The 15287-nt window shown below is 34.4% G+C and overlaps 1 protein-coding gene across 2 annotated transcripts in view; it reads right to left on the bottom strand.

Annotated features, from left to right (window-relative positions):
* kto (mediator complex subunit kohtalo) overlaps window positions 1–14510 on the bottom strand; it is a 149920-nt gene extending 135410 nt beyond the window's left edge. For both annotated transcript variants that reach the window (XM_089104671.1, XM_089104672.1), the window contains exons 1-2: window positions 14374–14510; window positions 1151–1252 (exon numbers count right to left, since the gene is read on the bottom strand). In XM_089104671.1, the coding sequence (XP_088960797.1) occupies window positions 1151–1252; window positions 14374–14448 (177 nt within the window). In that variant the 5' untranslated portion in view covers window positions 14449–14510. The remainder of the gene's footprint in view (window positions 1–1150; window positions 1253–14373) is intronic.
* Between the last annotated feature and the right edge of the window lie 777 nt (window positions 14511–15287).

The following is a 15287-nucleotide window of genomic DNA, read 5'->3' as shown; positions in this document are numbered from 1 at the left end:
ATCTTAACCTAAGAAGATTGCACCCATACATTATTGTACCCAAGAATCCTCTTATTAGTCATACTGTCGAAATAGTACCTAGAGTAAACAGGAAAACGATCATAAATAACACTTATTGAAACATAATGTTGGATTAAAGCAGCCGTGCAGAAGAATTAGTCAATCAAAGAAGCTGTCCTCTGTTATATGAAATTAATCTTTAAAGAAAAATTCCACAAAAGAAGTTTCCCAAAGAAAAGTTAAGAGCTACATTAAACCATAGAAGAGCAGAAATTAAATCAAACAATAATTCAAGCATAAAATGAACATAAATCACTATAAATAAACAAATGAAACCCAGAAAGAATAGAAATAGCAATAAATAACCAAGTCAAAGTTAAAACGAACAGAAATTATCACAAACAGGAGTAGAACTAACATCCTCTGTGCCTTATAAAGCCCAGAGCGTCATTTGCACTTTACTGAAAACAATTTTTATTTCGAGTTGAGCGTTTTTACTTGTCATAACATCAAATAAAAAAACAACATAATAATAATGTAGTTCCTTACTTTTATCTGAAAAACTTCTTTTGCAAAGGCTTTTTTTTTAATTTAATTCCTGCTTGAACTGGCATAGTTTTTTATTGGTTAATTAAAGGATAATTTTAAATTTTGTTCTGATTTTCCCCATAAGAATCAAGATTTTGGCTTACTATTTATATTTTGGATAAAATTTTGCAACAAATTTTAATAATAGTTGTACTATAGCGCTTTGTATGAATGGGTGCAGGAATAATTTTCAAATAAATGGGTTGAATATCTGAATAATTTTTGGGATTCTCTAGGGCTGAAGGAATTCAGATTACCATAATGTTACAACCGTGAGCATAGAAAAATATTAATCCACCATCCCCTTCAACACGCCCTGAAAGTGCCGTTCCTGAGATGTCATAGATGCACCCGTGACAGCATTGGATGCACATTGTGTTTTTTTTATTATGTTATAGCTGTCAAAAATATAGACACCTACATGTCCAGCTTATTTTGTATTTCACAATCTATATACCATGATCTTGTTAAAAAGAAACCATTTCTCCACATTCCCAAAAGACTTTTTTTAGACCTTTTCTATAATAGTAAAATTTTAATTATTTTCTAATCAAATATTTACCTTTGATGTTGAGATAGTGAGGTTTTTGGCTGTTCCATACTCATTGTCTATCTGGGGAGCATTTAAGAAACCTTGTTTAACATTTGTTGCATTCAGCTCATCCTGAAAAAAGACAAAGATCAAATAAATGAACAAAAAAGATCATAGGGAAGGGTCTGATGAATAATTCAAAGAAGTATTTTTAGATCCAAATATCCAGTATTTTTAATATACTTCACCTAAAGGTTCCTTAGAGGGGAAATTTCCTTTATTAATCTCCTTAAAAGAAGCCTTAGTTGTGATAAACAAAACACAAGCACAGGCAAAATAGCAACACAATCATTTGTATGCACAAAGGTGTTTTAAAATATATATAAGGTAGCATATGTTGGCCTAGCACATATGTTTAAAGCCTTACATTCTTCCATAAAAAACCTCGGGCCTCCCAATCAAGTTTAAACTGTCTGGACTTATGAATGGATTTATAACTACAAATAGAAAGGAGGGCCTTAACCCTAAGGTTGATCACAGGAGCTCTCAACTTGGAAAAATTGGACCAAAATAGCACTTCTTACAAATTAAAACAGCCCCTTCCTCTCTTCCCATAAAAATGTTCTGATATATCTCATATATTTTAGCACAGTAAATCAGGGTAAAATGGAACTTTTGCTTTTACATTATTTGGCTGATTATTATGTGGCATTTTTTGGCTGTTTACATTATGCGGCTGTTTTATTGGCAGATTTAAGGTATAGATGGTGAATGCTACTTTGTTGTATTGAATTCTTTCAAGTTGTGCAAGTTGCAGCTCAAGCAGGGAAGTAAAGAGAAATATTGTACTTGAAAGAATTTTTTTTTAATGATTTCAAGACATTAATGAAAATTAAAATAAAGATGAAGATATGACCAACTGAAAACTGATGCAAATTATAAAGCAAGATTTAGGGAAAAATTGCAGTTTACCAGCCCTTCTGAAAAAACACTATTATTATTATTTATTGAAAAACTGTCTTCATGCAACAAAAATGATAGAGGAATAAAAAAAAAGGAAGGTCTTTTGGGTTTTTATACATCACAAAGAGAAGTAAGGCTCCTTATTTTATGTCCTCTTTAAATATCAAGACCATCTTTCTGACAATTCACCCCCTTTTCACTGATGCTCAAGATATAGATCTAGGATTTAAACAAAACTAAAAGAAAATACTAAAACAATGAAATCACTATTTTATAATATTTAGCACGTTTTTTACTGAAAAATATGACTTTGATTTTTTAAAAGGGGGAAGAACCAATAGACTTTAGGAAAAATTTAAATAGGTCACTCTGCAGGAAAGGTGACAAGAGTGAGTTTGGTAATAATAAAGGCAATATGTGTAGGAAGCCAATTACTTAGTAAGATGACACTTTTTAGACTTAGAGATTTAGTAAATCACGTTTTAAGCAAAGAAGAATGTGGTTTCAGGAAGGGCAGAGGATAGATCAACTAAATTTTCAATATTGGAATAACAATTGAAAAGCGTCTCAAGCCCCTTTATCCCTCAGTTTTGTAGATTGTGAGCAAGCATTTAATTCAACTGTTAGAAAAGCTTTCACAAAAGTCCTATCATTATATAGTAAACCATATAAATACAGTAAAATAATTAGTGCTATGTAAGAGAACAATGTTGCTGTGTTTAAGGTAGGAAACGAGGTTAGAAACCAGGTTTTATGTTGAGTCAGCAGTAAAGCAGGGTTGCTTTCTATCCCTATTTATATGAATCAATTTGATTGACTTTGTCTTAAGGAACACAGCAAAGGCTATGGGAGAGCATGGGATTAAATGAGAAGGTAAAACCCTCCCATATTTAGATTGTGCAGATTAGTTGAGTGGCCGAAACTAAAAATAATAGCGAGGTTAATGAGGTTTTGGAGGCTTTGAGAGTTCAAGGTTCAAGAACAGGTTTGAAAATTAATGTTAACCCTCAGACCAGAACATTGAAGGAGTGATTGAAAAATTCTGACACCTTGGAATAATAATCACCGTAATCTTTGTTTCAAGTTACTTTCAACATTTATTAATTTTTCATTTGCAAGCTGAAATGAAAAGGGTTACCATGTGATCAACTTAGGATAAAAAAGATTAATTTCACTAAATATTGAAATTAATAAAATAGTTTATGTCTCCGTTCAAACACAACCGATTCTTGTATTTAGCACAGAGAATTCGGCTAGTTGTACCCTTTGCACACTTTTCGTACCGGCAACGTCCCTTTTTGACTGTGTAGGGTAGATGGCCAGCAGTGTCATATCGCACGGATTCTGACGGCATGCCTACTTCTAAAGTTTTTGCTATTTACTTTGTAAGAGCACTGACAGAGGTTTGAACAGCACGAGGACTATTGACAACTCCTGACGCTCTAGAGAATCTTCAAATATCCATCATAAAGTACATAAAGGACATATGCTGCTTACCCAGGTCTTTGCACTCTCGCCTATGTAGAAGCCAAGCATTATTCACAGCTAAGTCAAGGAAATAATACACTATCCGCATGTGCCATTTCTTGGACCGTATGTCAGTGCGGTAGAGCTCCAGAAGCATTTCAGACAAGTCTACTCCACCCATTGACTTGTCGTACTCACGGACAACCCATGGGCGTTCTACCACGATACTGCTACGAGTACGTCCATCCCAACTTTGACACTGGTCGACTGGAGCTACGGCACAGAACAATGAGGTAAATATGATGAGGTACATATGCACTGGTTTATTGTCAAACCACTTCACAATGGAGACTTCTCTGTGCCTCTCAATTCTATAATCATAGCTTCCACGCCCTTTGTTTTTCAATGATGCATCACTTTCCAAAATTGCACCTTTCATTCCATTACTCCTTATCGTCCCACATGATGCTATCCCGTTATTCGCGCGTAAGGGATGAATAAGGTCGACAGAAGTGTAAAAATTGTCGAAGTACAGCTTGAAATTCATTCCCTATGGCACATTGTCTATCAGTCGAAGGACAACGTCAGCACCCAGCCCCAAAGGACTAGCCGGAACTGAGCATTTTTCTGTTTAGATTTATAGGTCATAGACAATTCCTCTCAAACCCGCTGTCGTAAACCCTTTGACACCCCATGAACGAGGCTTATCTTTCGAGTACTGTCTGAAACTTAGCCGACCCTTGAAAGGAATCATTTGTTTATCCACACCTGGTCTTTCCTCTGGCGGTTTCCTTTTTAGATTTTCTCTGAGCTTCTCATACATTGGTCTGACTTTGCGCAGCTTATCATGACCAGTTTGATCATATGGCACTGGTAAGCTGTCGTCATTGATAATGAAAAAACTGCCGACTTATGAAAAATCTGTCAAGGCTTATAGCCTCTGCGATTGGAGTGTGTCGGAAAGTGCGCTCCCAGTACATCCTCATAGATGGGAGCTTTACAATGCTCATCAGCATCTTCACGGAACAGATTCATCTCCTGCTGGGTTAGCTGTAGGGCACTCCTGGTAGGTGTTGTGTTTATTGCATGCAGTGTAGCTTGGTCAACTACTCCAGAGACTTCACTGTATGTGATGTAGTTCATAAACATATCACGGTGTCAGTGACCCTCTGTTGCTTTCGGGAGAGAAGAATTCCAGGTAATATCATTTGGCTTAATCTCTTTTCTTTGCCATTTGTATTCTTTTGTGGTATCTTGGTTTTTCATTGTTTCGGTGGGGACGGTTTCAGAAGAAATAGGTGACGAACCTGTCGATTGGATGAGAGACGGCTGAGCTTCAGTAGTGGGGAATGTAGTGGCTTCTCCAGCATCAAATTGGTCATCTACACCCATAAAAATTTCGAAATAGTTCAACATGCTGAGAGGTAAATCTCCTGTAGGATCGTCAACTGGCTGAACAGACTGTAGGGTGGCATATGTGAAACTGGCACCAGGGGTTGCAGTTCATAACGGATGAGACTCGTTGTTTTTATCATATATTATTTCCATCTCAGAGTTGCGGTATGGTAGCAGAACTATCTCTGCCGCTCACTCTTGGGTAAGCTTCTCTCTTAAAATTTGCTCCTCTCCTTGAAAACATTTTCTTCCTCTTTTCTTGGTATAGAGTTTTCACTGGACTAAGAGAGGCACATTGTCTCTGGAAGAGAAACTTGTGATCAGACCAATGGTGCATGGATGCTTCTGCTTCGTCAAATTAGGACAATCAGAATGAAGTGCTTCAAAAATAAAAAAAAGTGAATCAGAAGAAAGAATATAGAGCACAATCAACAAGTAAAAACAAAATAGCATATGAGAAGTTTCTTCAAAAACTACCCGTCTCAAAACCTAAAGTTACCATATGGGAAATGTAAAAAGAAACACAAAAATGGGGGGTGAAGATAAAACTAAATTAGATTCTTATAAACACAATATAAAAGTACATACTCTAAGAAAAAAAATAAGCTACTAAACTTAAGACCAATTGACCTTCACCGTTTTCGTCGCTTTTCAATAACATCCAATTATTGTCTGTTATGACCGTTAATATAATAATGTTTTCACTGATCAACGGAATACGTAAAGGGCTATCTAGAATAGTCAAATGTACTTTAACATGGAGAGCAGAATTTCCACTCTCTGACGGTATTAAATTTGATAACGGTACCTGAACCACAAAAGAAACTAGGTATGTGGAAGGAACGGTTACCATATGGTTACCTACGGAATGAAAGGGTTAAGATGACAAAGTTACTTTGACTAGGAATAAATGAAGGTAAAGATTTGATGTGGATAAAGTGGATAGCTTCATTTACCTGGGTAGTATTATTAGGAAAGATAGTGGATGTAGTGAAGACATTAAAAGTAGAATAGCCATGGCTCAGGGCGTTTTCCACAGTTGAAAAAAGTTTGGGAGAACAAGGGGATAAGTGAGCAAACAGCAATTAGAATATTAGAAGCTACAATGTTGACAGTGGTCATGTATGGTTTTAAAACATGAGTACTTTGGAAGATGAAGAGGGGTGTATTAGGTCTTTTCCAGAGAAATTATCTGCAGATCGTTTTGGGTTCCTGTATGTCTGCTTGTATTTTAAAAAGTAATCAGTACAAAAAATATGGTTCTATCCAACTTTAAAGGGCTGTAATGAGAGAAAAGTCGAGATGGCTAGAACACATTTTGTGGACAAAGAATGAAAGATTGCCTAAGATTTTGCTTTTAGGCCATCCATCTGGGGCAAAGCAAAAAGTATTGGTCTGAAAATAGGATGTGAGGAGGTTATGGGAAGCTTTTTAAAAGAAACTGGAACTTCTTGGGAGGCATAAAGTGCAAGCTTTGAAGAGATTGGTATAAAGAAGGATGCATAGCTGTGTTAACCTCAGGTAGGTTAATGCTGCTGTGAGCTGTAAGTAGTGGTAGCAGTAGTATATATTTATTAAGCAAATTATCAACTTTCCTTCCATTCTTAGACACATTTTTAGATAGTTTAAATTTAGTGGGTTTTTTTTTCAATATTACAATCAATCACTGGTCCAAAACTAGATTTCCCCAGGTTAAGGATGTGAGAAAAATGGTCAACAAAGGAGACATGACATATTACAAGATGCAAAACAGTTAAGAAATATATTATTAGAGCTACACCATGGACAATCAGGGGGAGAGGTGCATTATCAGACGAATGACCAGATAGACAATATTCAGAAAAAGAATAAAATAGGTTTTCTTCCTATCAAAGTATTAGTTAATTGGGTAACCTACAAAAACATATTTTTAGACAGACCAATTTCCCCATCATATTTTGTTATATTCATCCCTTTAGTTGACTATTGACATATCAACAGAATCCTTATTTCCTTCAGGTTAAAAAATAATCACTTTATTACTTAATTTTTACTTATTCTTACTAGGCTTTATTTATTCAATAACCCTATAAAACATAACAGTTGTATCACCATGTTCATTGTTGTGTTGTTCAACAATCAGATGCAGATGAATTGGGGGTATAACAGTTTAGTTAGGCTTGTTTGAAAACAAGAAAAGTTACTACTTGTTTCTTTTCATGATTCAGTGTGGTAAGATTAATGCAACAAAAAATCTGAAGAATTATATAACAAACTAGAAAAATCATAGAAAATCCCTGTTTTAGGTGCAAATAGGCCTAAAATGGAGCCAGAAGGCAAAATAGTTTTCATTTTGATGTTTTTAGTATGGTGAAGTTTTGGTTGGCCCCAAAATTGTTTTGGAGTTGCTGTCACAACAACAAATATTTAATGTTGCTCTAGGTCACACTAGTAAATACTTAACAATCAAAATAGTTTGCAAGTTCTGTTGTTCTTGTGAGTTACTGCACCAAAGCAACCCATCTCAGGCAGGATGAACTTATCCCAAGTCTTGAGTAAATCTGATACCTCCCAGGTAAATCCTATGTATACAGAGATAAAAATTATTTAATAGTCAGTATAATAGTGCTGCCTAAGTAAAGAATGATGTTGGCACATTGTATTATTTATTTTTTAGACCCGGGCACTTTGAAGAGAAGGAGCTGTCATAGAAACTTCAAAAAGGGCTCATTCAATTGGAAATTGAAAGGGCTAGTACCTTTTTTAACAGTCAAAAATGATTGGAGGGCAACCAACCCCCCGCCCATGCACATCATTACCCCAAACACACCCAGTCAAAATTTTGAGATGCCATTTTGTTTAGCGTAGTCAATAGATCTGGAAATTATGTCTTTGAGGACCACTCCCCTCCCCCAAGCCCTCAGGGCAAGGGCTGTATGTTATGCCCTGGGGGCATATAAAGTTTTTATAGAAAGGGTGGTTGTATAAGTTTTGGAAGGGGAGTTATTGGATTGTTAATCAGAAGTTGTAGTTCCCTTTTTAAGAGTAAGAGTGATCAGAAAGCAGCTAACCCCCCTCCCCACACACACACACACATACACACACATTATATTTTCTAAAAAGGAATCCAATTGAAATTTTATAGCCATTTTATTCAAAGTAGTCCAAAGATCATATAACAAGACTTTTGGGGTTGAAACAAACCCCCAAAGCCAGGGGTAAGCATCGTAAGTTGTGCCCTGTGGGCGTTTAAGGTTGTTATGGAAGGGATGGTTTTATAAACTTTGGAGGAGTCTCATTTACTTGAAAATTGGATTTAATATTTCAATATAGCACATCCTAGTGATCATTTTATAAAAAAAAAAATCACAGCTGACATTATACTCCCCCACTTCTATATATAAAAAAAGATAAAAGGTCAGACAGATAACTTTTATGCACTATTCTATTATAGAGCAGTCTAAACTAAGTCATGCAGACAATTTTTTATGCCTAGTACTATTATAGAGCAGCCTAAATAAAGTCCTACAGATGACTGTTTAATATCTAACTCTATTATAAAGTAATAAAAAGTGATATGGATGCCTTGTCTGGTTTTCTCCTTATATGAATGATGGACTAAAATGTCATACAGAAAAAATTATACTACCTCACTTCTGTATAGATAAAACAATTTAGACATATAGATAACTTTTCATACATCACATTATTATAGAGCAGCCTAAATAAAGCCATACAGATGACTTTATTGGTTTTCTCCTTATATACGAGTTTCTCATATCTACATGCTTTTTATAAATTCCACCATCTGCAAGTGCCATATGGCACACAAAATGAAATTTTGTGCTATTTCTCAAGGGGTGGGGCTAGCAAGCTATCAGAATATTGTAGACAGATGTTTAATAGCTCATATAAAAGCTATTACTTATATCTACGTTCTTCTTATAAATTCCAACATCTGCAAGCACCAAATGGCACTAAAAACAGCACTTTTGGTGCCATGTCTCAAGTGAAAAAGCTGGCGATAGTGGGCTATCAGAACTTCTTTAAGAGATGTTTAAAGGCTCATTTGAGAGCTATTGCTCATATCTATGTGTTTTTTTTTCCAATTCTACCATCCATAAGTGCCATATAGCACTAAAAACAGCACTTTTGGTGACAATATGACCTCCATTGTCCCTGGGGAAATGGCTGTATGCAGTATTGGGCATATCATTAGCATGTGTATTGGGTGCATTAGTATATCATTTTTTACTGAGTGTATTTCCAACAACTGGAACAACCTTCAAGATGAAACCATGACTGCACCCACTAGTGCCTCCTTCAAGTCAAGACTTGACAACAAATGGAACCACAAACCATGAAAATATCAGTAGGACAGTCCACCCCTCTCAGTGGCCAACTAATGCAACATCACTGGGCCCATAACACAGTGACATTCCAAATTACCATCATTGACATGGAGCAGAACAGATCCAGCATGGACCTTAATTTTGCTCTGAAGTGGGAATTAAGGTAATGCATTGGTATTGGGTGTTTTGTTTTTTTGGGTTTTTTTTTGTCATAGTTTTGTGCCTTCTGTATGATTTTTTACTAAAAATGGGCAAAGATTAATTTTTTAAAAAAAGTTTTTCTGAAGGAAGTAAAGAGCAAAGTGGAAACTTAAAACAAATAAAAATTATTACTTCACAGCCTATCTAACACTTATTGATAAAGTTAATACAAATAAGTCAAATGGTGATATTTCCCTATGTTTGTGGAATTATAGAAACTAGTACTTTACTGAAAACACAAAAGCTAAGTATAAAAAACGAGAATATTGATTTAGGAGTCAAAAGTGAGTACATAAGCCTCAGCTGTGATATCAGAAACTTTCAGTATACAATTAAAAAAAAATTTTAAACTTAAAAACTTAGGCATAAAGATAAATATTGTATTAATAAGTAAAAAGTCATTAAACAGCATACAAAAATAATGGATTGATTTATCAGGTAACATCTTGGTCTCACCTAGTATTACTTGAAATGAAGAACAAATAAACCATAATATGAACTCTGGAAACCTGGTTAACTCTCTCTATAAAATGGAAAAAGACTGGTTATGATACAAATTGTAAAGCAAGTCTGTAGTCCTAATACTATCAAGAATGCTTCACTTCAAACTTGTCTACAAAATAATCATGAAATGTCCTCTTCAGATCCAAAATGACAGTCAATCATTGGACTGAGCTCATTATACAGAAGTGATGCCAAATTAAATGAAAAAGAAAAGCAACAATCCTAAAATACTTTACTTTTTTACTGTTAGAAGTGTCCTTAAATGGTTTGCTTTTACTGTACCAAAACTCCTATATTGTTGTGTGTTTTCAATAAAGCACTAGCTTCCTATAATCCTACAAACATGGAATTATAACCAGTTTTTTGATTTGCAGTAGTTTTATCAACATAAGTTAGATAGGCTGCAAAGTAATAATTTTTGTTTGATTTAAGTTCCAACTTCACTCTTTACTTCCCTTGGATAAATTTTTTTTTTTTTAATTAATTATATAATAGAATGGCATTATTTATATTGCTATAACAAGACTTTATAATAGAATGATAGTTACAGTACAACTTTATAATAGAATCAGATATTAAAAAGATGGATGAGAGGGCAACCCCTTCATACATGGAATTATTTCTACTCATTTTAAGTTTTAATGCTGCTTCTTGCTGTCACTTGAAAAATTTGCTTGTTTTTGGCAAAAGAAGTCCAGTCATTGTTCTAATAGCCTACTTTAACAGCTCAGGTTTTGGAAAAAATAAACATATGACACCTTTTTTGACCTGGATAGCCCAAACTTTGTGCAGCCTAGAATAGAGTTAAGTCCAGATACATGTCAGTCTATTTGAAAGCAATACAATTTAAATTGAAACTTATTTATAAATATTTCTAAGAACATAACTGCTGGGTTTCATTCACCCACCAAGAAGTTTCATTTTCTTCTAAAAAATTATTGTGCTTCTGAAATTCATTTATGTAAACCTCTTCATAGTCAGGAGGGCCTTTTCACGTGCGGGGATAATTGTTGGCCTAATCTAGATTATCCAAAATATAGAAATAATATTGAACTTTTCTCTTAAAATAAAAATATACATGCAAAATATAAAAAATTGTCTGTATAACTTTATTTAGGCTACACTACAATAGTATGATGTAAAAAAAAAAGTAATCTGTATGACTTTTTATTGTTTTCTCTATATTAAAGTGGGGCAGTATAATGTCTCCTGTATGACATTTTAATGCATCATATACATATTAGGAGAAAACCAAGAAAGAAATCAGTATGACTTCATTAATGTTGCTTTATAATAGAACAAGATATCAAAAAGTCCTCTGTATGGCTATACTTAGGCTGCTCAATAACTGTACAAGGTATAAAAATTCATCTGTATAGCTTTATTTAGGCAGCTCTATAATAGCATGATGCATAAAGTCATCTGTAATGCTTTTTTCATGCTGCTTTATAAGAGTATATGGGGGGGGGGGGCAAACTTGATATATAGGCATAATGTGTAATAGTAGTTTATTACTTTGAATGTCATTTATGGTTGTAACCTATAATTATGAAATCATTTGTCATCTTGTATACAAAGATGCAGTTTTCTTTGTACAAATTTGATTTTATTCTAAATATTGTATTTTGGGTAAATTTCTAGGTGGTGCTATAATTTAGCTAGGATGAAAGTGAAACATTATTTAGTGCCTTTGCTCTTTCATAGTCCAGGAATTACCTCTGGTGCTGATTACATCTTGAGCCCTTAAAGAGGCACCAAAGGTATTTCATTTTTGTAACCACACAAAGAATCTATCAAATCCAGCTAAGTTTATTGAAAAGTTATCAAAAACGCTTCACTAGTTTATAACTAGGTCGTTCAAGAGTAATATGTTCCAAAAATACTTATTTATAACAATTCAAACCTCATTTATTAGGTAACTCAAATATAGACCATTTCAAGTTTTTCAAATGCTTTCAACAAAAATAGCACTGGATTTTGTAATTCAAAACTTTGCTGTCAACAATTCAGGGTATTTATTTGTACATTAGAGGGGAGAGCAGGGGGGGGGGGGTTAAAGTCCATGGTAAATTTGTAGAGGGCTATATAATTTAGCTAGGATGAAAGTGAAAACATCATCATCATGCCTTTTTTATGCTCTTTCATAATTCAATTGCTTCATAATTGCTTCTGGGGCTAATTGCATCTTGAGACCTTAGCAAGGGCCCAAAGGTATTTTATATGAATTATGAAAGAGCATAAAAAAAGCACTTTCATCCTAACTAAATTATAGCACTACCTAGAAATTTGCCATATTTTGTTAATTACAAAACCAGGTAGATGTGGCAATTTCCTTCAAAATAAGCCCTTGGACAGCACTCTATGATGTTCATTGTCCTGTTAACAGTAGAGGATAAAAGCACATTGTGCTCCCTATGCAATAAAGTGATTTTCCTTGTTATAAAAGCAAGGGGACTGTAAGTTTCATGATTACTCTACTTTAGCTACTTTTGGCTATCTTGGAAAGGGGTTGAGTTAGGAAAATGAAACTTTCAGGGATGGGTTCACAGGCTAAAGTATGTCCTGGGAAGGTATTTTGAAGTACTTATCTCCACTCCTTCTCCCTCTGGAGGGTCCTGACCTTTGATGACCTTTAAAAATCTGTGTGTTATAGAAGTGAAACCTTGTAAAATAGATCTTCTGCTTAAATGAAGTACAACAAAATTGTTCCCAGCTTCACAACTTTAATCAATTAAATTTGATTAAACACAACTTCATATCTTTAATATGCAAATACATTTTCTAAATTTTGAAAAAAAAAAACATTTATATGGCTTAAAATTCTACTCAAATAACAGGAATTGCATTTTCTGAGCCAGAGAAAAAGAAACTGCTTACTTAAAATTAACATAAAATGTTGTTTTATTAAATTTTCAATAGGTAGGCTATAGACATGTCATGTAGACAAATTTCAGGACCCTCTAGAGGGAGAAGAAGTGGAGGTAGGTACTTCAAAGTACCTTTTGGGACATACTTTAGCCTGTAGACCCACCCCTGAAAGTTTCATTTTTCCTGACCTTACCTCTTTCCAAGATAGCCAAAAGTAGCTAAAGTATAATTTTACCAATTTTGGCATACAATATGTCCTCTACTAGATTGCAGGTACCACTGCAACCAGACTGATACATAAAGTCATCTGTATGGCTTTATTCATGCTGCTCTGTAATATCCTAGTATGAGCTGATGTATAAGAAGTAATTTGTATTACTTTTGTCAAGCTGTTATACAATGGTATGACATTTGAAAGTCATACCAGATGACTTTTTGTTGTTCTCTATAGGCTAATTAGAGAAAACATCATTTTGTCTTTTGTTTGTCTTTATAGTAGGCTAGTTTCTAAAAGAGAGTAAATGACAGGATACCACCAGATGGCCAATTTGACAGTGCATATATATATATACAAATCTTTAAATTAGCCAACCTGCCAACCAGTATTTTAAGCCTAGGAGTCCAGCTGGACAAAAGGAAAAAAAAAGAAAACAATTCTTACTCCATAATATGTAGAATAGTCCTAGTTAACACATTTTGCAGGGGGAGAGCCTTTATCTTCCCTTCTTTGCTTGTTTTTCCAGTTTTTCTAAGAAATTCATTAATTTCTTAGAGCCTATATATTCACAGAATATATACTGGTCAATATCTACCAAATCATATTATTTTGTTAGGAATAAATTGAATACACCATTCGATGCCTTTTTTATGCTGATTACGAATATAATAAGCATTTATTTAATAAATTAATTTCAGCCCCCCCCCCCCCTTAATAGGCGATACCTAACCAAACCCTGAATTGGCATATATAGGGGGGGCTGAAGTTCATTTCCTATAGAAATGCTTATTATATTCATAATCAGCATTAAAAAAGGCATCAAATGGTGTATTCACTTTAGTCCTAACTGAATAATATGTTTTGGTAGATATTGACCTATATACCCCCACCCCCCTAATGAGTAAATATATACCTAGTATTGCATCCTCAATCTATATATAACACCCATTTGAATCACAAATTAACTTTACTCCCATAATAGCCATGTGGTGGATGTCTGTAAATGACAATGTTTGATAACTAGAATATAAAGGACCTATGACTATAATGGTCAATTACTGCAACCCCAGAGGGATGCATTTGCAAGTGAATTGATCAGGCTAGCATAGGCCTATAGTAAAATACCACACACAAAAGAATTGAGTAGTATGGTTGCCTTGTCCCATGTGTCAGTTATGGAATCTTGTATATATTTACCCTAGTCTAGCCCCTCAAACATATTATATACAAGCAAAAAGTCACAATAGCCTTCTGTAGGCTAGGCTAGAGGTTTTACCAAAAATGTCAATATTCATTTTCATAATAACCTCTTTTTGCTTTGGATCTTGAGGATAAACATCTGGAGGCCCAAGTTTAGACTTCTTTAATGGCTTTTTATCCATCACAGGGATGCCTAGTTTATTACAAGCAGAAAATTATCTGAATTTCAGTGCATTTGCCAACTATTTTCGTTTTAATTTATTTCTTCTAAAGAATGGTGAACTACATTTCCCACCATTGTCATAGAATAAAAAAATAATCGTCAAATTACAAACTCTGTCTTGAGACTTGAAAGCAATGTTCGCAAATTTTTATCATACTATTGATAAACTAAAACTCAAATTTTCTATTTGTAAAACCATTTGATCTTCATATTTTTGAAAGTTACTTTTGCTTCCATTATATGTTAGTCCTATTCCTAATTGATGCTATAGTTAGTAAACCCCAACGTCGAGCCAATATATCGGTAGCGTGCCGTCGATGAGAGAATTGACGGTGTGGAGAAAAGTTTCAGCGGCGCGTTAGCGCACCGCCAGTCACATCGGCGTGATGGCGCGCCACCGGTACGTCTATATTCTGCCTTTTATTATGGAGTGATTTGTTGATTTTGATGTACAAAGTAAGTTTGCGTGCCAACAAAATTTGTAAAAGTCTATCAATATTGATTTTTAACCAGAAAATGTGAATAAGAACTTACAGACAGAGAGGCCAGTGGCGCAAATAAGAAGAATGGAGGGCATAAGCTCCCTAGAAATTTCAAAATATTTTCAAAGAGCTTATTTTGTCATTTGCAGCAGTCCTCTTAAAATTCATTCGAAGGGCTTACAAGAATAAAATAATTTTCCTTTTTCAGGTCTTATTTTGCTTTTACATATTTATTAAGAGCATTCACTTTAAAGAAGTACCTCAATTCATGAGCCATAATTTGTCATTCCTTCTGTTTATTCCATCCTTGTGATTT

Source organism: Artemia sp. Qi Xiang Cuo, chromosome 18 (assembly GCF_049724085.1).
Source record: "Artemia sp. Qi Xiang Cuo chromosome 18, ASM4972408v1, whole genome shotgun sequence".
Lineage (NCBI taxonomy): Eukaryota > Metazoa > Arthropoda > Branchiopoda > Anostraca > Artemiidae > Artemia > Artemia sp. Qi Xiang Cuo.
Note: the sequence above shows the minus strand (reverse complement) of the source record. Positions and strands in the feature narration are given on the sequence as shown.